The following is a 27,917-nucleotide window of genomic DNA, read 5'->3' on the forward strand; positions in this document are numbered from 1 at the left end:
CCTCCAGCTGGACACGGAGCCATTGACCACAACATTCTGGCTGCAACCATCCAACCAATTCCTTATCCACTGAATAATTCATATCTTTCCAATTTATAGATGAGGTTGTGGTGTGTGGATGTGGCTTTGCACAGGTCCAGGTTGATGACACCGGTTGCCCTCCCTTTCTCCACTGACGCTATCACCCCATACAGAAGGCCGCTGATTGGGTCAGGCACAATGTTCCCTTGGTGAAGCTGTGCTGGCTGACTTGAATCACCTGTTCTTCTCACATGTGCCTTAACATGTTTTCTTGGAGGATCCGTTCCATGATCTTCCCAGGCACAGAGGTGAGTGTCACTGACCTATAGTTCCCTAAATCTTTCTTCCTCTCTTTCTTATAAATGGGAGTGATATTTCCCTTTTTCCAGTCACTGGGGGCTTCACCTGACAGCCATGACTTTTCAGACATGATGGAGAGCGGCCTGGTGACCACATCAGTTCCCTCACGTTGTCCACCTTCATAGACTTGTACACATTCAGCCTCATCAGGAGATCTTGATCTTGCATTTCTCTAACACTGGGAAGGATTCCACTCCCTAAACCCCTGCTTGAAGAGTTGGATCCCCACATACCGTTCACCAGCTGAGGGATGGAAGAAGATTGCAACAGGGCAATAAAAAAGGATTTCACAAACAATAGGACCTGGAATGCCACAGGACAAGCTTTGTTTTCTGTGCAAGACTTCATACACTGATGCTTCTTGCCTAAGCAGATTGACACAGATATATTCAGGGTTGTGCTTCTTAGCTGGGAAGCAGCTGATGGGGAAGGGGAACCATGCAGTTCTGGAGGAGCAAGGGGCAAAGCGAGGAAGGATCTCAGAATGCAAATGAGCTGCTGTGTTGGAAGAAAATGAGATCTCAGAGCCATGAATCAGCCTAGGGCCCTCCCCACTGCTGGAATAATACAAAAGACTTCAGCTGAGGAAGGCAAGAGGATTCCAGTCTTGCTGTGGGCAAATATGACTCAAAGGGAAAGGCATGGTGTGGCTCCATGGGTGGAGGAGGGTGCTTCCCTCCAAGACAGGAGCACAGATTTTGTGGTTTCTTTGTGGTTTATTTTCTTTGTGTTACTGCAAGCTGGACTGAGTTGCCTCTTGTTTTTGTTGGACTGAAAATGAAAGATTGTTTTGGGCCACCTGACGAGCAAAGCTACACAGAAACGTGCCGAATCACCTGTAGCACTCAGAGTGCTCCTCTGGGCCAAATGAAACCCAGTCCTTTAGTTTCATGGGGTTTTCCACTGAAAGATATCTGTAGTAGCCACTTCTGTGTGTTGAGTGTGACCTGGGTCCAGTGCAATGTGCCAGAGCAACCAGTTCAGCTTCTCTCTGCTTGAGATCCCAGTGCAATTATTAGGAGAAATTTGATTTCAACACGTAATGAAGAAAATGCATTCTGTGCTTTTGCTTTTACTTTTCTGTATCCATCTTCTTACAGGATTACTTTAATGAGCTTATTTAGCAACAGATTGCCCATATAGCATTTCTCTACCTGTTTTCCTGCACAACAACACTGATTTGTTCTTTAGCCCAGGCTTTGCTCCCAGCAGTCTCGGTCACAAAAGCGCCAGTGCTGATATAAACTCTGTATTAACAATGATGTAATAATGATTTAAATGATAAAAAATGATTTAAAACAGCTGTCATCGTTTCTTCCCCGCAGGGAGTTAATGCACATTTTAATAGGGACCAGAAACAACGTACATTGCTGTCCATGCAAAAAGATTGTACGGGGATGACATCGGAATCCTCACATGCATCGCAGCTTTACTCTGATCCAATGTGCAAACAAATATCTATGGGAGATCACCTTTCTCTTAACCACAGAATATTTTCCTTGGACACCCAAGGCACTTACCAGCTTTGGGTTGGTGTGTGCATGTGTAATGATCTTTTTTAAGACCACAAACTGTTCAAAAAGCTGCTAGCTTCCATTTTTCATTTGCACAGTGCTTTCTTAAGGGTAGACATGATGAGAAGCAAACACAAAGAAATGAGATCTGTTAAAAAGAAGTTTATCTGTTTTCATTAAGTGATAAATGACTTCCTATTGAATGTGGCCAGAGTGAACTTCTTAACCAGACATATCCCTTCTGCTATTCAACGTCCACATTATGTGGTGCAAGAATCAGAGAAAGTGTGAGGGCTGAAGGGCTCAACCCACCCTCCTGCTCCAAGTTAAGGTGGGGTGCCCAAGACCAGCAGCCATGCACTGAAAGTCTTCAAGGTTGGAAATCCCACTCTACTACTTTGCCCCCTGTCCAGCAGGTCTACCACGCTCAGTGTCATCTTTTTCACTTATATCCATCTGAAATTTTCTCCCTTTCTCAAGAGAGATTGGTTTTTAAGGGACCATGACCAGTTTTTTTTTAAGATATAGGATTTCCTGTGTCTGTTTAATAAAACCAAATCCATCATTGAAACTCCATGCTTCCTCCCAAGTTATCTTTCATTCTTTAACCAATGGCAAATATTTTTTAGACAAGAAACAAGGACAATAGGGCCAGTGGTCCTTGGGATTTCCAAGTAAGCCTCTTTTAGGGGCACAAGATGTCCATGTCACAGCACTCAGCTCAAGCCAAGAGATGTCCATTTTTAAGATGCAGCTGTTGAAAAATCCAGAGGTTGCATTTCAGAAAGATAGCATCACTCTGAGGCTGGTCTGCATGAGAGAAATGGTTTACTCCAGTTCCTCCAGGCTGCCCCAAAACCACCCTTATAGAAGAGAGGATGTTCTTATAAGTGGTAATTTCCATTGAAAATCAGAATTTCGTTACTGATTCCCAGCCCACCAGAGGGGTAACCCAAAAATATGGCAATGAAATTAAAATTTAATAAGGTTTTCCCCGTTTATCCTCGTCAGCATTTTGATGTGCATGGAACATAAACACAAGGATTGATTCAGAAATAGGATAGTCATGACCTGTGGTCAGTGATTTACTTAGGAATGTTTTCCTTGCAGAAATGAGCTCTTGGGTTTGGAGATACTCTTGTTCATTAACATCCCCATAAAGACTCAGCTATGGGGTGCAGGGTGGCGGTGGTGAAGGTGACAAATGCATTATTTCTCAAGGAATAACTTTGTTCCATTTGTAGATGACGGCAGTGATGTGCTTATCAGGCTGTCTATCAAACCACTAGATGCCTTATCAAGCCAAGCACACGGAAGCAGTGCTGCTTGTTGTTGATTTTGGCCAACAACAATGCCTAGAACTGCAGCACCAGAACCTGTTCCCAGAGCAAGGTGCTGGGATGAATCAGCTGGCATCTACCAACGGGGACGTTATACAATGCCATGTGTAGGCTGAGTCACCTCTCCCTGGCAAGATGTTTCCACCCCAGACCCTCTAAGCTTACTTGTTCCCTTCCACTTTCTCTTCTCTTTTTTGGGCAAATGGCAGGGAGATTTGGTTCCCAGTAGGTTTCCACTCACTCCTGGGAGCCAGAGGATGCTATAGTGTGTCTATCATGGCAGCATGAAGCCCACCAGATGAAGCCCAGTACATGAAGCCAACCAGATAAAGCTTTAGAGTCCGTCTGCTGTTCCCAGAGTGCGTAGGAAATAGTGGGTCTCCTGCCCAGTGGCCCTAGGGTCTGTACTGGGCTGATATTTGCACAGGCTGTCCAGGGAGGTGGTGGAGTCACCGTCCCTGCAAGTGTTCAAGAAACGTGTAGATGTGGCACCGAGGGACATGGTAAGTGGGCAGTATTGGTGGTGGGTGGATGGTTGGACTAGATGATCTTACAGGTCTTTTCCAAACCTAATGATTTCTATGATGCTACGATTCCAGAGATAGCTTCATCTCCCTCCAGGCATCCTGACCCGCTCAGTTCTTCCTGAGCTGGTCTCCTAGTGCCATCTGCTGCCTCATCCTAACACTGTTGTAGGCTGGTGACTTCCTCACCTGGACCATATTAGGATGGTTAGCATCACACTCCTCATCCTCACTTGCCAGAGGCCCAGACCCTCTCAGCAAGCACACTGGGATTCAGTGGGGTTTTTCTATGGGAATGCTATAGCTGATGAAAAAATGGGATCTCCCTCTATTAACACAGAATGACTTTGTCTGAAGTGCCTACAATTTGCCCATCCCAATGTGAAGAGAAAGATGCAGAGCAAAATCCAGATGTGTTTCATTTACTATCCCCAGCTGCAACCTCCTCCTAAGCTGCTGCTGGATCTGTGTGCTCAGGTCTTGGATGCCACCTCCTGGCTTTCTCACTGTACTGTGCAGCCAGTCTCAAAGCACACTGCAATGAGCCTTCCTTGTTCAGAGCAGCTTTCATTTCCTGAGGCTCTGACCTGAGGTAGTTCCCCCATATAATAACTTTCACCTGTTGTGCAGGGTGCAATTGTCCCTACACACTTGGATCACACCTGAGTCTTTTATATGTCACCTATGTCTTTCTGTGCTCCCTCTTTGGGATATTGGGTTGCTGCTTCCAAGTGCCTGAAGGTGGAGTTGGGGAATCATTTCAGAAGTGGGTGGTTGGGGGGGGATGGCAGATCAGAGGGATTTGCTGAGGTCTGATCAGTATGAACTCCGATGGAGTTTGGCTTTCCAGGCAGCCACCTGGGAAGGGTCTTTCTGCAAAGGAAAGGAGGTCATCAGCAGGACTGGGAAAAGCAACACAGAGCCCAGGTTGGAGTCACCCATCCTCTCCTCAGAGATGCACAATTGTCCTCCAGCCTGAGATTGTGTCTTCAACCATGGAAGACTTCAGCCTGAGAGAGAAGGGATGCTCTGGAGAGAAAGGGCCATAGCAGAGGCCCTTCTGCCTGCACTGCTGCCACAGACCAGCAGATGGAAGCTGCTGGGCTTTGCAGGAGCCATTTTAATCATCTGCAGAAGCCGTCTGCATTGCTTTCATCAGCAAGGGTAGGATGAAGGTCCCAGATTCTGCAACCCACACTGCTGAGCAGCACCCGGGCATCCTCCATAACAAGCAAAGGTGCGTGGGACCAAGAGAGCCTCGCCTCCAAGGGATGCCCTGATCTCCGAGCGCCGTGCTCCAGCAGTGCATTAAGCACTTGCTCTCCTGGCCTACGGCTCCCATTTCAAGCAAGGACCGAGTTTTGCATCTGGGCTTCCTGGGCTTGCTGCGTACCCAACCTGTCAAAACAGGGGCTGGGATCCATATCTATCTACAGATCTACAGACATCTATATACAGATATAGACACGTATGTAGATACCTGTATAGTTACAGACATACCTCTAGAAACAGATGTATCTACAGACACCTACACAGAGAGATATACAGACAGATACACAGATCTATTGGTAGATACGGATGACTGGATAGATATGTGCTTAATATAGGCGTATAGATACATAGGTATCCCACCCATGGCTGTTCCCTGCCCCCTGGGGCTCCTTTGCAAGGTGATGATCAGCCCTGGGAGGTGGTCAGGGTCAAAGCAGGACCATCGCTCTGCACCCCTTACGCCACAGCCGCCCACAGTGGCACTGGGTTGGGGGAACAGAAGGACCCTCAGCGCAGACGTGACCTACTTCAGCTCCACTGCGCCCGCTCTCGGTGTAAAAGCTTAATAGAGCCGAGCATCAATTATTCATCGCCTGGCCATGTTAATGCATGTGCTAAAGGCCTCTTTTTTGTTTTTTTTTTTTAAACAACGAAAAAAGTCTTCTCTATAATTTAAAGCCTCACACGCTCCCGTCGCTGGGGATGCTCTCAGAGGTGTTTCTGCTCCGGTGAACAGCAGGCAGGAACGAGGAGGGGACCCACAGCCCCACTGCTGCACCCCATGCCGGCTCCCATCCCATGCTATAAGGAATGCAGGGTGACCCCACACCCCAGATCACGACCCAAGTGGGACATGCAGCACCGAAGGGCCCAGGGCTGGGGTGGATGGGCAGGCAGAGATGAGGGCACAGCAGCTGCTCACCCTCACACAGCCACGAAGGAGCTGGGCCACACCACGGCTCCAGCACGTTTTGCCTTCTATGGACATCTCTGCTGCACAAGGAACAGTGCTGGCACGGATGTGAGGCCACCCCAGGCCCAGGGGAGGGGGGGAAGGGAAGAAAAACACCCAAAAGCAGAGAGCCTTCCTGGCAAAGAGCCCCATGTCCTTCTCAGGGGGTGCCCCACGCCCCCCCAGCCCCTCAAGAACACAGCACACAGCAGCAGAAAGAGTCACAGCAGCCTCTGGGTATATATTTTTTTTCTTTTGTTGCATTTCATATATTATCCAGTTTCACATTCTCATAGGATCAGCAAGTATAGAGCAACTTATTCTCAAATCTTTTAATACAAGCGAGACAGCCATGGTCATATAATACTTAAAGCACTTCAATACCAAGCAATAAGATGCTAAAACAAAAATTGCACAATTTCTCATTTACGATGCCTGACTGAATCATTAGTACAGAAGACAACCCTTCTCTTTTCAAGCTTTTAACTAAACATTAACTTATCTTACAGGATTACAATTTCTCTTTTAATAATAATAATAATAATTAATTGCACACAAACACACAAGAAATTCTTTATGATGCATAAATATTTCCTTATTACACATGGTACAAAAATACTCGTACTTCTTTTTTTTTTGTTCGGTATTCCCATAAGGACGGCTGATTATTTGGCAGGACTGGATGCTCTCCAGTCAGAAGGATGTGGAAAAAAGAGGGGAAAGAAAAAAAAAAAAAAAAGAAGAGGTTAGATAGCTTACAGCCTTTCTATATATAGGAGTCTGAAAAAAAAAATAATAATATAATAACCCTGATTTTAAAACCGGAGGATGGATGAGAACAGAAACCCAGTGCATCGTACTTGGAGGAAAGGGGGGAGGAGGGGGGAAAAGGGGGAAAAAAAGAAAAACATTTTTCAAATTCTTCTGGTCGTACTGGGAAGGGGGAGGGCGGAGGTGGGGAAGGGGTGAGGCAAGGACAGTTCGTATTTCTCAGAGCCAAGTCTTCACCGACGCAAGATGAAAACCTCGATGGATCAGTCCGTAGGACCTGTTGCTAACGGTTACACAAACGCTAGAACAAACAAACTTACACTCACACATACACAAGTTAAGTGTTTTAATTCATGCCAGAAAACATGCAAAACCCGATTTGCCTTTCGTTTCCTTCAGCCGAGCCTGGGACCGAGCCCCTGCCGGGTGTCGGCGCGGCCGGATGGTGGAGCTCAGCATGGACGGATAGATGGAGGGACGGAGGGATGGAGGCGGCATGCGGCGGCTTCACAGTCCGGAGGGGGATGCGCCGGGGCCGGGCGCTCTGTCCGCTGGCCGCAAACCAAAGTGAGAGGTGGGAGCCATCATCCCTGGCACGTCCCTCCATGGAGAGGCAGGGAGGAGGAACAGGAGCCCAGGAGAGACGCTGCGGGAAAGAGGACGGTGAGCAGTGCTGGGAGGATCCGTGGCCCACCCTGCTCTCCCCATCCCCGCCAGGGTGGATCTGATCCCACTGTCCATCAACCAAAGCCAACCTTATCCTACATGGGGTGAATGGGGTGGGTAACAGCTCCCATCCTTCGCCCCCACAGGAGCTCAGGGAGCCCAAGGACAGACAAGACAAGGCTCCAGGAGTAATTAGTTACTTACTAACAAACTAACAAAACTGACGAGACTTCCATCCTTGCTGGGTAGCTTCGGAAGGAGGATACCAGCGCATCTGGAAAAAAAGAAAGCCACGCCAGAGGTCCGTGATCCAGGATTATTTCAACCAGAGCCCAGCTCCTTTAGGCCACCTATGAGCAGAGACGGCTCCAGTACTGGAAAGGAGGCACTAGGATGTACCCCAAAGTAGTGCTCTAAGTGCTGGCACCACCCAGCCCTGCGCTGCTGGCTCGTGCATGTACAGATTGAGGCTCACCAGGCACCGGGACCCGGGCAGGTCCTCCATTAAAGAGGGTAGAAGGATCCCACACACCTGAAGGGAGCTAGCTCCCCATCCCAGGGCTTGTCTCAACATCCCAAGTATGTTCCATAACCAGCAGACAGCATCAAAATTCACACCCAACTCACTACAATACGTTGAGCAACACCATCCAGGCTGTGTGTGAAGCTTGTCACTTCGGAGGTGTGCAGAAAGAGGGACTGCTCCCCCAGCCACACTCGCTCTCCCAAACATCCCATATTTACAGCTTTCCCCCCCATTCAGGCTCAGGCAGGGCAGAGGATGCTCACACCACACAGCCATCACTGCCAGGTGGTGTCCAGTCGGCCCTCAGCCAACAAGGTAGATGTCACAAGCCCACACACTTAAATCAGAACTCTTCCACTTGGCTCAAGTAAAACCTATCTCCTTCAACACAGAAAAGACCCAAAGAGCTTTTAAAAAAGCTAACCCAGCCATCAGAAGAGGTTCTGGGCAAACCATGCCATAGAGACAAGTGGCAGAGCTACAAACCAGCAGGACTTGGAGGCTTCCCCAAGCACCTCTACCACCCAGGGCTGCTCTGTGACGAGGAGGGAACCAACAGGCAGATGTAGGTACAGTAACCAAGTGCTATCCAGGAACCATAGGCAAGATTTTCTTGAATGCAAGCCCCATTTGGAGTGAAGAAAGAGCCACAGCTGCTAAAATGGATGCTTTGGTAGCAGAGGCTTCATGGTTCATCCAAGTTGTAGGTAGCCACCTACTATTGTCAATGTCACTGATGATCAACATCTGGCCTTGCCGCAGGCTGTAAGCAGGCAGTAGACATGCCAGGCTGCTCTCCATCATATTTGAGAAGTTGCTGCTGTCAGGTAAAGTCCCCAGTGAAAAAGGGAATCACTCCTAGATATAAGAAAGGGAGGAATGAAGAAAGATCTGGGGAACCACATGCCAGTGAGCTTCACCACTGTGCCTGGGAAGATCAAGGAACAAATCCTTCTGGGAGAAATGTTAAGACGTATGTGAGCAGAGTAGGTTATCCCACACAGCCAGCATGGCTTCACCAGGGGCAGGTCAAACCTGACCCATAGGGTGGCCTTCCGTGACAGCAAGACATCATTGGTGAAAAAGGGGAAGGCAATTGATGTCATCTACCTGGACTTGTGCATGGCATTCGGCATGGTCCTGCCCCACATCCCTACCTCTAAGTTAGAGAGAGATGGATTTGATGGCTGGCCTATTCAGTGGATAAGGAATATGTTGGATGGTTGCAGCCAGCTAGTGATGAGTGGTGCTCCCCAGGGGTCCATCTCAGGACTGCTGCTGTTCAACATCTTCATCAACAACACAGATGATGGCATTGAGTGCACCCTCATCAGTTTGCTGATGGCACTGAGCTGAGTGCTGCAGTGGATACAACAGAAGGAAGGGACGCCATCCAGAGGGACCTGGGCGGGCTCACAGAGTGGGACCACGTGAATCTCATGAGATTCAACAAGGCCATGTGAGGGTACTGCACTTGGGTCAGGGCAATCCTGGGTATGAGTAAAGACGTGAGAAGATCTCCCTGAGAGCAGTGCTGTGGAGGAGTTAGTGGTTCTAGTGGATGAAAAGCCGCACACGAGGCAGCAGTGTCCATTTGGGGTCTGGAAAGCCAACGGCATCCTGGGCTGCACCAACAGAGGGGTGGCAGCGGGCAGGGAGGGGACTGTCCCCTCTGCTCTGCCCTCGTGAGGCCCCACCTGCAGGACTGCGTCCAGGCCTGGGGCCCCCAGCACAGGAAGGGTGCGGAGCTGCTGGAGCGGGGCCAGAGGAGGGCACGGAGATGCTCCCAGGGCTGCACACCTCTGCTATGGAGACGGGCTGAGGAGCTGGGGGTGTTCAGCCTGGAAAAGAGAAGGCTGTGGGGAGACCTCATTGCGGCCTTCCAGGACTTGAGGGGAGCTTACAAACAGGAGGGAGAGCGACTTTGTACACGTGCAGACAGCGATAGACAGGACGAGGGGGAATGGCTTTAAACTAATGGAGGGGACACTGAGGTGGGATGTGAGGAAGAAATTGTTAACCCAGAGGCGGTGACGCGCTGGCACTGCTTCCCAGAGCTGTGGGTGCCACATCCCTGGAGGTGCACTAGGCAGCCTGAGCTTGGAGGGAAGCAGCTGGGCCACAGTGGTGGGAGAGTACTGGAACTAGACGCTCTTTAAGGTCTCTTCAAATTTAAGCCACGAAGGCCACTCTAGGTTGAGATGGCAGCTGGCAATGCCAGGGAACAATGGGTGGCTGTTCTCTAAGCACCTTGCACACTGCTCTATAGTATACTGGGTCACACATGCAGCAGCAGTCCTGTACTCCTGCATGAGACCTTCACAGGACATCCACAAGTCTTCAGAGGAGACAGAGCTGAAAACTCATTTACCCAGAGCCAGTGATAGCCTTAGCACTGTACTCCAAGCTAGACACATCCCTGTTCTAACCCTACTTCCTTTGCCCCTGGAAGAAGGAGTGGTCTGTCACCTGATAGAAAGGCCAGAGGCTTCATAATGAAAACAGACAGCAAGTGCCAGGACCTTGAGACAGCAGCAGGAGCTGGAAGGGCTACCAAGGTCACACCTCCCAGAAAACACAGCTGCCTGTGACAGCTGCATCCTCCTTCCACCAGCACAAGACCTGGGAAGCCACAAACTGAACACCCCCAAGGTGGAGAGCAGAGATCCTTCTTGTGATGCTTCCCACAGGGAAGAGCCCTGCCAGTTCCATCAGCTACGCAGAGCTGCCGGATCCCAGCTACCCAAACCCTACAGCTGGGAGGTGCTTGATCTGCACAGCCACATCTCCCCATCCAGCACCCCTCCCCTCGACAGCTGGAAGCAGTTTCCTCCTGCCCTGCAGCAACAGGAAACTCCCCCTTCCTTCGCAAGGCCGCACACTTAACCCAGCAGCGGCCGCCATCCCACGCACCCGGCCCTTGGCGTGAGCAGGCAAGGCAGCAGGGCACGTGCACCCAGCCCAGCCTCCAGCCGTGTCCCCAAACCTGCAGGCTCTTCTCTCCTTCTCACAAGGTCTGAGCCACCTCCTGCCCCGGATGCACACTCCAGAGCTTCTAGCACCTCTGTTTGCCAACAGAAATCCCATTCTCCTTCTGAAAAATGGGATCATCTAGCCAAGAAGACATACTCTTTAAGGAACTGGCATTATCAAGGCTTTGTTTTCTATTATTATCTTAACATCCCTTAAAATGCCTTGCTTTTCCCAGGCACTGGGAGCAGATGGCTCTTGGAGCTGCCTGGAAGGAGAGCAGCTGGGCAAGAAGATCTGTAGGGCTGTCTCTAGAGGACTGCAAGGCAGCAGGTCTGCCAATACAACCACCAAGGACAGGAGCTGAGAAAGAGTGGATGGGGCTATCCAACACTGGGATGGGAAAGCAGAGCAAGAAAGGCTTTTACTGGAAAGACACGCCATTGCTTCTGGAGCTGTATTAGCTCACAGCTGGAAAGGAGTCCAATGTCAACTAGCATTTCTCTTGCTTGCCTTCCATATGGAGGTCCTGCCATCTCCCCGCTGCCAGAAAGCCCTCCCTACACACAACAGGACAAATCAGCCCTTCCCTGTGTTTCTGGGAGCTGGTAGGACCGCAGCAGCGCATTCCAGAGCTGGAAACAGCTGGTGGCAGCACGACCAACAGTGGGAAAGGTCAGACAGGAAGGTACACCACAAGCACTACCATCACCCAGCAGCACTCTCTAGATACATGTTCCCAGTCCCAGCAGCAGGCACCTCACTCACACCTCCTGCTTTCAGGGCCCTGAGCTGAGGAAGCAAGCAGGAAAACCCTTGCACAACGTGCAAGACCTAAGCAGCTCAGCCCAGCGCCAAGGAAATCTCAGTGGAGTTGAAGCAGGCACTCCCTAGCCATCTAGAGAGCATCACATCCTATGCTGTAAGCATGTAGAAGATGATAGGATCCACTCCCATTGCTCAGAAGGAGGGCTTCAGGAAGCATCCAGTGCCTTGAACCACTCGGCTTTGAGGCAGCTCATGGAAATGCTCAGCACACAGACCTCAGCTTGCAGGTTGGGAAGTCATTGCTGATGGCATCTCAGTCCAGGTCACTCGTCCAGCGATGCTAGGAGAATGGGTGCTCCCAAGGAGCACAGAGAACCTCACATCTGCTTTTTTTTCCTGCTAAAAAGAAACAGCTCACTTGGAGAGAGCCTGCCTTGGTCAGCCTGTGCCAGCGCTAAGCCACTGGAGCTTTGGCAAACACCACAGCCATGGAAGTCTTGGAGAATGCTTCACACTTCTAAGGACATATGCCCTGAAAAAATAATCCTGATGAGTCCTACATGACAGCCCCAGTGAACAGGCAACAAGTTACAACAACACACACAAATCTGCTGCTTCCAGCCTCCCACCCGAGGGAGGTCCATCAGCCGCCACAATGTGAAATGCAGGAGATCTTGCAGATGGGACCCCAAGGCTGTGCCAAAACTCAGTGCTGCACAGAGGCAGGAGCATCATGGTCCTACAGGTCATTGGAGTGTCCAGTGCTCCAAGACTGCCAGGTTAGTGGCACCCAGCTGATTCCATCCCAGCAAACAGCAGCATCCCAACAGGAGGCAGGTTCTTGAGGAGGAACACAGCATCTGAGCCCACCCTGCACTCCCAGTTATTTAGGGCCAGCAGCAGGTCACAGCTATCAGCACCAGCCTTATGTCCAGCCACTACAGCAGCCACAGCTCAGGACACTCAGCTTATCTCAAGCAAGCTCAGGCAGCTCACCAGAAGGTTGGAGAATTAGGCAGAGCACTGACTTCCCCTTCCATTGATGGGCTCTGCCTCAGCTTGGTGTTGGGAAGCCTCTGGGTCCCGCTGGCCTTTGCCATGAAGCAGAGCTTGATTGCTCCTTCCACTCCCTTGGGCCCATCCCAGATTCAGAATCCCACCCTCACCATCCCCACCAAAGCCTCCAAACCATGTTTCTGCTGTTGGCAACAGCCTGGAGGCTCTGGGGGCACCTTGGGCAGCCAACCCACCAAGATGGGCAGCTAGAAGCTTTCATCTCATGATCCGCTCCCTGCCTTGGGAGCATCAGCCACAGCCTTCTGAGTCCTGGCTACTCAGCCTGGTCTCCCTACATGCACCATATAGCAACTACTACCAGCTTCATCCACTCCTCTATCTCAATTCCTAAAGGAAGTCCAGCCTTCAGGGGTGCAGAGGCACCTTGAAAGCATCTCTTTACAGAGGTGCACTGATAGTGCAATAGGAGCCCCAGTGTCTCCTACTGCACACCCAAAGCCTGGCTTAGAGATGCTCCAGAACACATGGTTTCACAGCAGAGACACAACACAGCCCAACTCAATCACACAGGTCCTAATTGAAACATTTCATCAGGTCTAAAGGGCTCAAGACAACCTGTATCCTGGTTTCCATCCTTGTACCAATTCCCCCTCTTCCCAACTCAACACATCTGTGCACCCCAGAGTCTCCCAAGGACAAAGGCAGACCCAGGCCCCCATCTTTGATGATTTCTCTCCCCCAAATCACTACCTACCACAAGGAGAAGCGATCCCAGACTCAATTCCTTCACTTAGAGCTGAACACAGCAACCATTCTCCCACATCCCCTCTTCCCAACCTCCCGGTTTCCTACACTGCTCCCTTCCATCCCCAGTCAGACGCCCTTCAGTACAGCTCACAAGAGCTGCAGCCTGCCTGTGGTTTCAGGCCGCAAAGAGAAGACAAGCTCCAGGCAGGAACTTGCTCCATTTCCAGTAACTGGAGAGAAAGAGGTGAGTTTAGACCCGTGACTAAGGGCAGGGTCTGTCCCGATATGCAATTCTGGAATAAAGTGACCGCCAAGTGCTGTTGTCTAAACGTGCCCGGTAGAATTTAGTTGTGTGCTATCGCTATCACGTCACTCACTTCCCCCATAGTGTGCTAGGAGTGAGGTCAAGGTGTATTCTGGTCACCCTTGAAGGGTTGTGGATGGGGAGAAACCAGGTTTCTGTCACACCAAGCGGCAGGGTCATCCCTGCCCCAGCTCAACCAGGCTGCTCCCCTCCCACCAGCAGGACCTGGCCAAGCCTGGCTCAGCTGGAAGGAGTTGATGTAAGATGGTGCCATGCTGTGTGCGCCATGTCATGTGCTGCCAAGTTGGAGATGTGGGTTAGAAAGAAGGCCCGGTATCTCATTCCCCAGGCTCTGGTGGGTGGGTAGCGTGAGGCCCATGCACTGGGTGGGCAAGGAAATATGGGCTACAGAGATGGGCAGAAGCTTGCAAATCCCATGGTGCACCTTGGAGGAGAGATGGTTACCTTACCAGTCTTTCCAGACGGGGCTGCCATCATGCTTAACACTTCTAGGAATGGAGCTGTAGCACAGCCACTCCACTAGCTGCAATAAGGCATCACTAGGATGTCCCATCTCCAGGGACAGCTCTGAGCTTCAGGGCTAGCCTGCGCTGGCATCATGGCTGGAGTTCACTAGGGACATCAAAGGAGGGATTTGAGAGAGGGTGGGAGGGAGGGAAGGCACATGGGACAGTCTTAAAGTCAGTGGAATCCCCACACGGAGAGGCTTTTAACAGTATAAGCTCAGGCCACAGTCACACCTACGGCAGCCTGGTGCCTGGAGGGACCCCATCTCCATGGGACAGCAGCTCAGCAGTGCTGGAACAGCAGTCATCCTTCTTTTCTGTGAGAGACTCCCCGAGAGCTCCTGACACGTGAGCTGAGGCCAGGCCAGCCTCCTGCCATCTCCTGCCAGCCCTCCAGCACGGCAGACACCTACTCATCTACTTTCTACCGGGCTGGAACACAGAGCTGTGAGAGGATGAGTGCTTCAAGTTTTAACCTTTTGCACTAAGCTCTCCGTTCAGCTACTGCCTCCAACTATGTGTTCCCTGCAGGGCTGATAGCTCACAGAGCTGCTCCAGCCATGCCCGTGAACATCCCCCAGCCAAGAGGAACCCCAGGAGGAGGAGCTGCTGCTGTCCTGGAGAACAGTTTGCGTGTCCACCACACCACCAAGCCATACCAGTGAGAACGAGGGCTCAGCACACCAAAACCAAGGTTACAGCTTTTAGCCCAGTTTGAGAGCAAAAGTCACCCCACACTGCCTTAACTCCACCCTGCCTCAGCTCGGCAAGGAAAAGGGCTCCAGCCTAGAAACCTGGCAGCTCAGAGCTGCCAACTTGAGTAATGTTTAACCCCATAAAACTTTATTGGTAATGTATGCTGCACCAGAATGTCTCCCTGTGAGATCACAGCACAATGCAGCGAGGAGCAGCTGTAACTGCTTAGCCAGCCCAGCCACTCTTCCTTAGCATGGCCACAGCTCGGAAGGGCCACACTGACTCCCTAGGGCTTATGGGAGCATCATCCATTAGGGACCTGCTTGGGCAGGGCATCCCATGTACTCCCCGGATCTCCCTGGAGCCAAAGAGTCTCTCTCCAGGCTACAGGTCCTCTGAGATTTAAGCTGCCTGTTCAGCACAAGTAGCTTGCCAGCTGGAGGGCTTAAACTAAGAACCCAGATGGAGAGAATCTGGCTGAAGGCTTCCTTTATTCTGGGAGGACCACCCTAACACACCATAAAGTTCTGGTGTCTGACCCTGCTGCTATGGGTCCCTGTACTGTCACTGATGATCATCCTTGAAGGAACCACAGTAATGGTTCCACACTCCTCAGTTGTCCCAGCCTGGATGGAGAGGGCATTCCCAGCTCTTACTACTAGGGGTAGCAACAACCCTTGGCTCCATCACCCTACGCAAGGGAAGGACAGATATCTGCTCTCCTGGGCTGCCCAGGAGCACAGTCAGATGCTCCTGTAGCTGTGGGCACCGTCACTAACTCCTGGAGAACATCAGCACACACAGCTCTCAAACTGGAAGCAACCCTGTGAAGGATCAGCCTACCTAGATGATCAGGACAGTGCCTGATCCTGTCCTGAGCCCCACATGCCTCTTGCCTACCCTGCAGGAGCATCAGCCCAATGCTAGGTCACCAGCAAGACAAAAGCAGCAGAGGACAAGTCTGTGCAGGCCAGGAGCTTGCATCTCCTCTATATTGCATCTGGACACAAGCTTGGCTTCAAGCCATTCAGCTACAGTCAAAACACTTGCAGGAGCAAGAAGAGGCTGAAGGGCCAACTCAACTGTTAGCCAGGTGGGTAAGGTGATGGGACATTGTTCTTCTTCCTCCCAGGCTAAGCAGGGAAGAGCAGAGCCAGACACCCTGCTCAGTGGGGCAGCAGTTAAGTCCTAATGCTCCGGAAACAAAGCCCGGAGCCCCACTGCCCTGGCCCCCCAGCACTACTATGGGAGCAGAGACTGAAACAGGCAGAGCCCGTGGTGACATCAAGCAGGGTAGGTTCTCCTACACAAGTGCTCCAAAACAAGCACCTTCACAGGCAATTCAGACATAACCTGTACGTCAGCTTTCTCTTTGCATTTCTGTCATTTCAGGGGTGGTTATGCTCAGCAGAGGTTGGTAGCCTCAGAAGAAAATCATGCTTTCATGTACTATGGTATCAGACAAGTAGAGGTATCCCTACACCTCCAGCTGTCAGGGAACACAGCCCCTGGGACAGCAGGCAGTGGGACGCACTGCCAGCACCTCCATAGCCTATGGCGAGTAGCTGCACTGCACCCACAGGGTCCAACACCTCTGCTTCAAGGCGGATGTTTCATAGTTATGTTTGCTGGCACGTAGCATATCTTGCCTGCAGACACACAAGAAGCTTCTCTGGCAATGGGGACCAATGCCAGCCAAAAGCTGAGCACTCACCCCAACCTGTCCCTTCCCCCAGCCCAAGCAGCAAGCTGGGCCTGCAGGGTGGGGGAGCAGCAGCGCTCCGACTGCACTTGTGTCACCCATTTATTCCATAACCAGCAGCTCCACCACCTGCCCTGCAGCCCGCATAGGGCCTGGAGCAGCAGGAAGAGCTCTGCCCAGGAGCAAGGTGCAGAGGCCAGGGGAGAGCCAGCCGAGCAGAGACCTGAGGGAGGAAGCACCAGGGGAAGGAGAGCGTGGCTCTCGGCGGGGGCTGCAGGGAGCGACTCACCTGAGCGTGAAGAGCAGCGGCCGCAGCAGCAGCCGCCGGGTACGTGAAGGCGGCATGGGGGATGGCAGGGGTGAGCTCCGTGGTGTACAGTGGGTAGGGAGCCCATGCCTCTGGGGACGCCGGGATTAGAGCCGCTCCAGTCAGGTCATCTGGACAAGGAGACAAGGGGACAACGAGCTCAGAGGTGGACCAACAGCCTGCTTTCAGGGACAGGCTCCGCATTTTGCACCCCAACTTAAAACTCTGAGATTTAAGATAGAACATCACCGCTCTGCACCCCATCAAAGCATGCCAAGGCTGCATGGCACAGCACAGCACTGCCCCTCCTTGCTTTGCACCTAGAGACGATTTCAAGCCTTTAGTAGTAAGGCTCCCCTCCGCACTTCCAGACTTGGTCAGAAGCCTAAGCAGATGCCTGCTGTTCTCCTGCAACCCCAACCTGCTGGCAGAAGTCAGCCAGAAGACACAGCTTTCCTTCCCACCCTGGCTGTAGGCTCAGCTGCACCAAGCCCTGCCACCAGCATTCCCAGTGCCAGATACCCAGGCTGACCCTCAAGCTGCATCCCAGCATACTCACAGGGGTCCCGTGCAATGAAGTGTGCGCCCAGGGCAGGGTGGATATTGGTGGGGTTTGGTGTGGCCATCAGCTTGCTCTTGGCCATCTTTGTGTTGGCTTTAGCAAACTCTAACCGCAAGGTCTGAGGGTTCTCTGGGTCAAAGCGGATGCCCTGTGACAGAAGAATGCAGAGGAGTCTCTCAGAGAGGTTTCCTGTCCCAGCACTGCCTGCAGCTATTCATGTAGCAAAGCCCAACAGGGGAACGAGGGCCATCATCCTGCAGTCACATACCCAGTTTGTCACCTCATGCTTGCATTTCCCCATTTAGCAGACTTAGCACCCACTGCTTCCATGTTGAGGGACACAGCTTTGCTCTTAATGAGCAGTTGGCCAGCCAGCAAAGCACTGACAGCTACTGGCAGTGGTGAGGAAATATCCATCTGCTGGAGCTAAGATGCCCTGTCTACTCTGCAGCTTCCTATCTGTGGTGCTTCTACACCTATACCAGCCTGGGCTGGATGAGCACGCACCCTGAGACTCAAGGTGAGCTCTGTAGCAGTTCAGAAATGCTGCAAATGCATTGTTACCTGTACCAGACAGCTCTGGCAACAGGAGCAGCAGCATGGGAAGGCTGCTTCCCCTACACTGCATCCTTCTGGAGCAGGTTCCATCTGGCAGCAGAGCTCCTGGCAGGTCAGAGCCCAGGACAAGGACTTGCCCAGACTTATGGCACCCTTAAATATGACCAACTCTCCTGCTTGGCTGCTGGGAAATTGCATGACCAGTTAACTACCACATTTGAGGGCACAGATGGGACTCCTTGGCTCCTCCTATGCTAGGGACAAGCCAAGCATCGCTCATGCTCCAAACCAAGCGACAGCAGTGTGTATGGCCCCCAGCCCTCCCAGTATCTCCAATACTCACATTTAAGGCATTCTTTGCTGCTTCAGCACCAGCCCGGCTGTCAAAGGTCACAAAACCAACCGGCTACAAGAAACAACACTGATTTCAGTTTGGAAATATCTTTCCGATCCACTACCTACCCTGCCACCCTTGCTATCCCAGATAGCTTACAGCAAGCAGAAGAGGCCAAGCAAAGTTGCATTGAGCCTTCAAGCAGAGCTTGAAGGGCCTTGGATCATTAACTCCTGCTCTGCCCTCTCCCAGCACACCAAAGTTTTGTCATTCCTACATAGTGGGCACTTCTCACCCTGGTAGCCTCTGGCAAGGGTCCCCCTCGCCCACAAGCAGACCTGTTGCTAGCATGGGAATAGGGACCTCTGGTGCAGGGCTGAAGCACCTGTTCTCATCCAGCCCCCCTTACCCCAGCCAGCCACATGCAATAAGGAGACATCCAGCACATACTGAGAGCTTCCAGCCACCAGGACAGGGGCAGTGAGCAGAACCCAGCTGACAACATGATGCTGAACACAGTGAAATGGCATCTGTTGCCACTTCCCACCAAGAAGAAGGGAGAAATACCCAAGCACTAGAAAAAGGAGGTACCTGCTTTGATGTTAGCTTGATCAGTGACCCTTCATAGCCCTAGAGAAGGGAAGAAAGCAAGACAATGTCAGGTTCCTGAAGGAGTCAAGCTAAAACTTGGCCATGATGCAACAGCTCCAGGAGCTTCTGCAGCACCAAACCCTACACAAGACAGGCTTTGCAGCAGAGGGAGATCTATTAACCCAACTCCAAGGGTGTCAGTTTTCTCTTTCCCACCTAAAGAGAAGACAGACACAAAGCAGAGAAGGCATATCATCTCAACTAGTCTATTCTGCCTCTCTGGGAAGAAATCCAGCTCTTGAGCATCCTGCTCAAGTGGGGAACACAAGGGCTCCTGGGAAGAGGCTCATTTTGATGAGCCATCCATGTCCTCTTTCTGCACAACTAATTGGAAGCAACAGCAGATTGACCTATGTGCACCACATTATTTAATCAGTACAACATGTGTCCTAGCCCAGGTACATCAAGCTTACCTAAACGCTTAAAGCCAACCTCCTCTCAACACATGCTGCAGACTGCAGAAGGACTTCCAGGACATTAGGACCAGACCTCCCAGGTTCCCCAAAGCTTTAACAGAAGGCTTAGCTCCTCACTTCATTCTTGCTTCCCTCCACCAGAAAGCTTTGCCGCAAGCCTGGCCACAAGACAGAATCTTTCCCACTAAAGACAAAACACAAAGACTTCCTTACCTTGAATGGTCGGAAGAGAAGGTAGAGCTCTCTGGGTTTGATGTCCACAGGGAGGCCACTGACAAACAGTGTCCGTACCTAGGAAAGAGGTCAACGAGGTCTACTGAAAGGAGACATTTAGTACTGCAATGGGAATGCAGAGTACAGTTCAGAAGCAAGGTGCAATGGGATTAGGACATCCCACACCAATGGTGGCCTTGCAGGCACTAACGCTTCCCTGTGTTAGAGGAGTGTTGTCCTGGACAAGATGCAGTCAGGCCTTTTCTCATTCCCACAGTGGGATGTAGACCTTCACAAAAGATTCAGGCTCCAGGAGAAGAGCTTGGGTTTAATAAGGGTACAGACAGCAGCCCCATAGTCTTTTAACAGACCTTGACACCAAAGACTTGAAGTCTGCTAGATGACCATATAGTGCTGTCAAAAGCACTAAAGGAAAGTTTGACACATCACAGCTCCAGAAGAGGCAACCTCAGCTGTCTCTCTAACTCCTTCTAGAGATATGAAGTGCTCAATCACTAGATGTCTTACCCCTAGCCCATCCTGGCACCTCAATTCAGCCAGTAAATTGAAAGACAGCCCTCAACTTTCAGAGCCGCCTCATAACTACACAAATATCTTTGACTTCAGAACCTCCAGAACATCACCAGGACAATGATTTGGTGTCCTTCCCCAGCACACATCAGACCCTTCAGAAGTCACTCTCAAACCACACTAAACCACGTCCAAGGATGCAACTGCTCTTCCAAGATGTAGAAGTCATAAAACAAATCCAAATGCCTTTGCAGAAGCACAAACACAGCACCAGAAGGCTACTTCAATAGATAGTGGTAGAATGCACACAAATAGCTAGGAATGTGAACCAGTGCTAAAGGCTGGAAGAACGCTGCTGAGCTGCACTGGGAGATGCTGGCTGCCAGCCTATTTCCATAGGAAGCAGCATGATGAAGCTGCCAAGATTTCTTGTAAGTCAGCATAGAGCTACAATGGGAAGTTATGTGCTAGAGGTCACCAAGACACTAGTCATCACTGAAAAGGACTGGGAGAAATCAAGCTCAGCTTGACCAGGAGTAAGAAGCATGGGAAGATAGGAAAAAAAAAAAAGGCTATAGGAACAAGATGGAAATCGTTGTTCCTTGCTTTTAAAGCACCTGGGCATGCCTCCCACTGAACTAATCCCAAACACGACTATGGAACAGCAGAAGTACAGAAGGACAGCTCCAACACCCAAATGCCCATTGGCACCAAACTATGCCAGATATGTTTAGGAAGGACACACAGCAGGACCAGGAGCACAGAGCCCATCTCCTGGCCCAATTCCAGCCTGGAGTTTACATTCCTATCACACTTCCACGGCACAAGCATCCTGAACCCACACTTTAGCCTTGCTTGGCCACAACCCCTTCCTCAGAAGAAGTGGGTTGCACCTGACACCTCATTACATCTCTTTTCCCACTCAAGTGAGAAAAAGCACAAATGTTTCTGTTGTTTTCCAATAGGGAATATGTGCCCCCCTCAGGCTCCTGCACCCAGGTCAGCGAGAATTTTCACATCAGTTCAGGGGGTACCTTAAGCCCTATAGAACAGGCATAAACTCTTGCAGTGCTCTGCCCCTCTTTCCTCTCATGAGGAAGGATAAATAGCTGCCAGCACCCAGCAAGCACCCCAGTGGGCTGCTGACACCCCCTTTAGGATGCAGAGCTCTTTTCTAGGCCAGCATATATGGGACACAACCACTGAGCATCCTTATTCTCTCCCCAAGTCCTCCCACCAAGCCCAGCACCTCATTTGATGCCACAGTGCATCACTTCAGAACCATCTCATGCCCAAGCAGAGCAAGCAGTGGCAGCCAGAAGCCAACACCTTGACAACTTCAGGCTTCAGCATGGGCTATATGGAGCAGCTGCCGTGCATTCCCAGAAGACACACCGCCATTTCTTGCAGGGAAATGCTGCATGGAGTGCAATGGCACATGTGCCTGAGCCACGTGAAAGCACCATCCCTTTTCAATATTTCAGGATTTGAGTGCGCTCAGACCCCAGAAATGGATGTTTCTTCCGAGCAGATAGAAATCTGCATCCCTGTTGGGTCTCTAAATGGTCCCGTGATGTGCAGCTCAGTAAGTCCTTGCGACAGGCATGACAGAATGGAAGACATGCAGTTGCTTGGGGAGGGAGAAAGTCAGCTACCCAAAGCCCTTAAAACAGCCTGAACGGAGCAATGCAGGTGCCCAGGAAAGCTCTTTGTCAGAGGGAACAAGCCCCTAATGCTGTCCTCATCTGGACAGGAACAGGAGACATTATTCTGAAGCCAAAAGCTTCCCTTGGCCTCCAGGTACAGACACGGGTCACAACACACGGATCGAGAAACGGGGATCCCAGCCAACCCAGCCAGCAGCTGGCAAGGATGGGCATCACCCCAAGAAAGCCCAGGCAATCCCCAGTGCCACCAGCCAGGATCTCCAAACAATATGTGCCCAAGGATCACAAGACAGACTAAGGAAGGTCCCAGCTCAGAAGAACTTGTTTGGGGAGGAGGTGGGACCTTGGGCGAAACCTCCTATATACAAAAAGAGCAATTGTAGAAGAGAAACAGTGAGGGGTCTGGGAAAGCACCTTCCAGTGGGTGAACTTCTGCGGGGCTCTCCAAGAACCTTTAACCCTTCAAGAGGCCACCAGGACTGACCCATCCACCCTTCTGCCTTCATTGACTTGCCCCACTTCAATTCCCTGCCACCCAGCACCGGAGCCACTTAAACATTCAGCTTCCCCACAGAGGCGGCTAGAAAAGCCACAGGACAAAAAAGAAAAAAGTCACATAGATGATGTATATATTCCCTTCCCTGTCCCAGCCCCCTCTGGGGATGTCCCTGGTGCAAACACCCGGCAGAGATGGAGGAGAGCCATGGAAAACAGGATTTGTGCCAGGACGGACAGGACCGTCTAGGCCATCGCTTGAAGAGGGAGGATCCCAGCATAGCTTCCCACGCAGGAGCAGGGAGGGACAAGGACGAAGCCATTAGTGCTGAGATCCACAGTGGCTCTAAAGCCTTTCTTACAATGCTGCACGCCCCAGAAGAGATATCTGGTGCGAGCACAGCCAGGTTCTCAGCACCAAAGCTTCAGGTCCACATCTCCTGACCATGTTTGCTTCAAATAAGCTTGAAGGGGAGCCTTAAGAGCAGGCAGATACTGCCCTGCAGCCCAGCAAGGGTCAAGTTATGTCAAAAATGCAAAGGCACAAGCACACATCTCCTGCGAGGCTGCCCTGGGAGGTCTCCAGGCTTTCGTCAAGAGATTGCTCCAAATCCTCCCACAGGCGAGCAAGGCACAGCCTCCCCTTCTGTAGGACGCAGCTTTGACATCCATTTCCTACTTCCCTGCTCTCACAAAGCTGAGACCCCATAAAGTCAGTCAGGCCCCAAAGGCGGTCCCTGCTCCACACAGCCAGGTCTGCTACCTGTCCCCAAAGGGTCCTGCCGCCCCGTAACCCCCACAGCTGCTCCCAAGGGAACACATCCCATCAGCACTCTGCCTGGGCACCCCGCGCCCCAAAGATCAGAGCTCTCGGGATGCAGCCACTTGACACGAGGCTGCTGGAATGCAGTGAGGCTGCAGGCAGCCCCAGGAGCCGGGACTTATAAGGCATGGATGGGAAAGGCGGGGAGCCAAGCGTGCAAAACGTGGCTGTGGAGAGGGAAAGGCTCAGGAACGCCACTGCCTGAGCTAAAACCCCAAGGGGGCCGCTCCAGATGGGCTACAGGGCTCTTGCTCCTGTGGTCAGGGCAGGAAGGAGCTTGAGCAAAGGGGGAAGGAGAGAGAGAGGTACCAGCAGCTGCCTGGAGCAGCAGGAAGCACATGGGTGCCGATAAGCCCTGGCACAACAGGGCAGCACCCAAGAATAGGACATGGTTGGGGCAGAGGAAGCTCTGCTAGTTTTTATCCCAGTGGGGCAGCTCCACAGCAGTTGTTCTGGTGGGAGATGAGTTCCCACCTACCATTTCTGCTCTGAGCACAGGATGCGGGTCTGGATGCAGGACCCTCTCCAGGTATGCCATCCTCTTAGGTCCTCATCCGCATCCAAGGTCATGAGCCAAGTGATGGCAAGCTGAAAGTTTGCAGCAGCTCTCTGCTGTAACACTAGTTATGAGTGTCATTTCAAATCACACCTCTGGGGACACTGGTAGGATGCCAAGCAACCACAAGACTGAACCACCATTGCATTAGACCAGTTCCTGGCAAGACAGAACTACAACACATTGCTAAACAAAAATAGACCCTAAATGCCAACTCTAAGCAGCACCAACCCCTGATCCCCCTCTGCACCACATGGCACTCTTCCTCACAAGACCCCAAGCACACAATACAGCCCAGAGGGTGGGGGCAGGGCTGATGTAAGCCCATCATCCCCAAGGGGAGCGTGGAGAGCCAGGCTCCCAGAACAACAGCTTTGACCCACAAAGGCAAGCCAAGGTCTCACACCTACACCCTGCCTCTGTGTTCTACCACAGTGACAACATCTGTTCCTACAGGGCACACAGCAGAGGTCAATACCCAGACAGGAAAAGGCTCCTTGCTCGCAGTTAGGGCACAGCGCTCCTACAGAGAAGGTGCCAAGCACACTCACACCCCAGAAAGGCTTTGAGCCGAAGCCTTTATTCTGGGCACTCAGAGCCAGGACAGGCAGAAGCTCCATGATCCCACCCGCTCAATCTTCATGACTCAAAGCCTAACATGGCCAAGAACTACAATCCCCAAAATATCTTCTCACTCCAAAAGCCTTCTCTACCAGATCCGAAGAGTCACGCTTGGCTTCACACAATGCCAACTCCTCTAGCAATGCCGGGAGCTCTCAGAGCTGCACTCCAGATGCTCTAAGAGCATCCTTCCTATTTTGCCCATCTTGGCAAGGAAGCCTTAGGTTTGGGCCCTTTACAGCTTTACCATACACCACTTAAAACCATTTTCCATTACGGAAAGCTCTGTTCTATAGTTCCTGTGGCTAGCCAAGGAGAGAAACTCACTTCTGAAACCAGGTCGTGTTTACTAGACCAGCAGGCAAAAAGGAAGAACAGTTCTTGTGTCACGGAAACCAGCTGGGATACTGATGCTCAAAGCAACTCAGATTTGAGTCTAAGAAATGTAGATTTGAACAAGCAAGGAAGAAGGAAGCCATTCCATAGGGTGTATTTACTGGGCCACCAGGAGACAGACTCCCACATCCCTCCCCCCGGTAAGAGCGGCCCATTGATAGAGGAAGCCTGGGAACACAGCAGTTCCCAGGACCTTTCCAGTGTCCTCCTGGGGGAGGAAGGTTTAACATCAGGCTTCCAAATCTCAACCAGAGCAGGAGCGACACCTCTGCATCATCGGGATGGACCCAGATGGTGCGTGGTAAGCAAGCAAGCAAGCTCCTTGGGCTGCTGGAGAAAGCACGGAGGGTGCACAGCACCCAGCGGTGCCCCTTGGGATGGGTGCTGTCACACAGATCAGCGGCTGCCTGGAAAACTAAACAGAAGATAGCAGAAGTGGAGAGGGATCGGCTTTGGGGAGGTGTCTGGTGAGGAACAGCAGGGGCTGACAGTCGGCCTTGTTTGTTTAACATTCCCATTAGCGACCCAGAGAGGAGCAAGAGGCATTCCTGTGCTCAGCATGTCACCAGGCAGGAAGGGGCTGAGAGATGTGGGGGCTTGAAGATTAGATAAGGAAAAGGCTCAATTTGGGAGCTTTGGATCACCATATCTGGGGCACACGGTGCCCTTCTGGGAAGCAGCAAAGTAGGCTCACAGAGGAGGGCGAAAAAGCAGAAGAGGTGTTTACAGCTCCAGGATCTGGTGTTACTCTCTGTGCAGCTTGGGAAGATATCCCAGCGCACCCTTCCTGCTTGCATTGGAGTTGAACGGTTCAGTTCAGTAATTAAACATAATTACTGCTAATGCGGAGTGAACTGACACCCAGCAGTGGGAGCTCCGGGTGAGAGTTTGAATTTGGGTTGGCTGGGATGTGGCAAAGTCCCCTGAACGTGAGGTCATTCCCAGTCCCCACACCACCATCAGGATCCTCAACAGAGAAGCACAGCTCCTGCTTAGCTGGGTAAAAAAAAAAGCCCTGTGGAGGGGTCCTGCAGAAGGCGGCCATGGAACCCAACCAGTGTCAGGATGGGGACATCCCACCAGTCCCAGCATCACCTCCAAGCATTCCCAGCCACCACCACGCAGAACATCTAAGAGGGTAGGCTGGGCCATCCTGCATGCAGTGCAGAGCAGGGGACACTTTTGTCACTCAGCCATCCCCACTCCCCATGGCACAGGCCCTGAGCCCCGTTTTCCAAGCAGTGAGCATCACCCTGGAGAAGACGCACTCTCCAAACTCCCCAAACACCATAATGGTGCAGCACCACCGCAGGCCAGCACACAACTGGAGCGCACAGCCGCAGCGAGCGCTCCGCACACACAGCCCATGGAATCCCCCGGTGCCGAGCCTCCCCACACCCAGAAAACATCACACGGCCCCCAGTACCCACTGCCCCCCCCCCAGTGCCATCCACTGAGGTGGGACACGTTCCCAGCGGTGGGACATCGCGTCACCTCAGCTTCGCTCATCACAGCGGAAGGAACACCGCGGCCAACACCCGCCCATCCATTCCACTCCATCAGTCAGGTCCCCAGGATGGAGGGCTCGCTGGCCCCAAGGCAGCTGGAGCACGGGGACCGTACGGCCCCGGTGGGCGGCGGGCAGCCAGCCCGGGCGCCATGTTGCGGCGGTGTGAGCGCACGGCGCGCTGGAGGAGGGCGAGGGGAGGGGGCTGAGCATCTCCCGCTCCCCAGGGCCAGGCGTGGAGGACTGCAGCAAAACGCTGCATCTTCCTCCAAGATGGAGGAGGGCAGGTGACCCTGCAGCACCACCACCACCCCAAGGGTCATGGGACGGTTCCATGGGCTGCAGCACGGGGACACTCAGGAGCCCTTCCATCATGGGGTCTGTCTCACGATGACCGTCTAACGGATGGGGATAGCTGCTAGGGCAGCTCCCAGCCCCACCAGCCCCAGCTAGGTTGTTGGCACAGTTGCCATCACCACATTCTAACTTTGTTCTTATCACCTATATTGGCATCTGGACGTCAGAGTCCGGTCACTCCAACCCCAGGGGAACAAGGTCCTTGACTCATGAGACTACAAGATCACCCAGGGCTCACCACACTGCAGCCAGTAGTCAGAGACCCCCAGCTGTGGATAACCCCAAGGCACACCGTGCTGCAGCCCTGGATCCCCGACACCCGAGCCCTCCAGCTCTTACAGCTGGACCTCAGCTCTGCAGCCCAAAGATGCATCAGCATCCCAACCCCATTCACTTACTCTGGGTCTCTAGTGCTGCAGTCCTCACACTCCCGATCCCCTATGCTCTGAAGCCCAGATATCCCAGGTCACAGCTCCTGGGGCTCCAAACCCCAAGGCCCCAGTGCTCCTGAGCTCCACTGACAGAGTTCCAGAGCCCCAAAAGTCCCAGCTCCCCAGTGCCTTGGGCCATCACTCCCACAGCTCCAGAGCCTCAACACTGTGAGTCTCCAATGCTGCGGCTCTCAGGACTCTGGAACCCTCGGGTCCTCAGTGCTCTGCATCCCCGCTCTTAGGCCGCCTGAACCCTGATGCTGTGGGTCCCCAGTACTCCAGAGTCCCGACACCCCCGGTTCCCTGTACCCGGGGTCCTCGGTACTCCAGCTCCCTGCTCCCGGGACTCCAAAGCCCCGACGTGCCGCGCTCCCTGCGCTCCAGCCCCGACGCCTGGCTCTCGCTGCTCCAAAACACGCTCCCCACCGCGTCCCACGAGCTCCCACCTCCTCCTCGACGTTCCCTCCGCCGTTGGTGTGTTCGGTGTCCTTATTGAGGTTACTCATGATGGGGGACCGGGGGGGTGTGAAGGGGAGTGGAACAGCAGCTCCGAGCGGGGAGCGGGTGCCGTGCGGTGCCGGTGCGTGGTGCGGGGCTGCCCTCCCGGCTCACATGCGGTGTCCCGGGAGGGGGGTTCGGCTCCGCCGTTAAGAACCGGGCGGAGCGGAGCGCAACGAGCCGCAGCTGCGGGGCCCCCGCCGCTCCCGGTGCCGCTCCCGGTGCCGCCGCCGCCGCGCACGGAGCAGCGGGGCCGGGACCCGCCCGCCCCCGCCCCACCCGCCCGGAGCCGCCCCCGGGCCGCCCGCCGCCAATCC

General features: G+C 52.6%; 1 protein-coding gene across 2 annotated transcripts; it reads right to left on the minus strand.

The window, feature by feature from the left end:
- Positions 1 to 6,204: 6,204 nt before the first annotated feature.
- RBPMS2 (RNA binding protein, mRNA processing factor 2) lies at positions 6,205 to 27,841 on the minus strand. Of its 2 annotated transcripts, XR_001464335.3 has the most exons (9): positions 27,549 to 27,841; positions 19,719 to 19,796; positions 19,030 to 19,068; positions 18,448 to 18,510; positions 17,544 to 17,694; positions 16,967 to 17,115; positions 14,218 to 14,385; positions 7,625 to 7,694; positions 6,205 to 7,400 (listed from the first exon to the last, which is right to left on the minus strand). XR_001464335.3 is itself a non-coding variant. In NM_204869.2 (8 exons), exons 1-7 carry the CDS (start codon positions 27,606 to 27,608, stop codon positions 7,632 to 7,634), a joined length of 603 nt encoding a protein of 200 aa, NP_990200.1. In that variant the 5' UTR covers positions 27,609 to 27,841; the 3' UTR covers positions 6,205 to 7,400; positions 7,625 to 7,631. The 2 variants fall into 2 exon arrangements, 1 of the variants encoding a protein (NP_990200.1); NM_204869.2 differs by lacking the exon at positions 14,218 to 14,385.
- Positions 27,842 to 27,917: the final 76 nt, after the last annotated feature.

This window comes from Gallus gallus, chromosome 10, assembly GCF_016699485.2.
Source record: "Gallus gallus isolate bGalGal1 chromosome 10, bGalGal1.mat.broiler.GRCg7b, whole genome shotgun sequence".
Taxonomy (NCBI): Eukaryota; Metazoa; Chordata; class Aves; order Galliformes; family Phasianidae; genus Gallus; species Gallus gallus.

What these genes read in the sequence shown, in the direction of transcription:
- RBPMS2 (NM_204869.2), bottom strand. Translation starts at nt 27,608, where the DNA reads ATGAGTAACCTCAATAAGGACACCGAACACACCAACGGCGGAGGGAAC. An exon ending in GAGGGAACGTCGAGGAGGAG is followed by an intron (nt 19,797 to 27,548) that starts GTGGGAGCTCGT and finishes CCTCTTTCCTAG; the next exon opens with GTACGGACACTGTTTGTCAG. An exon ending in CAGCAAAGAATGCCTTAAAT is followed by an intron (nt 17,695 to 18,447) that starts GTGAGTATTGGA and finishes CTTCTGTCACAG; the next exon opens with GGCATCCGCTTTGACCCAGA.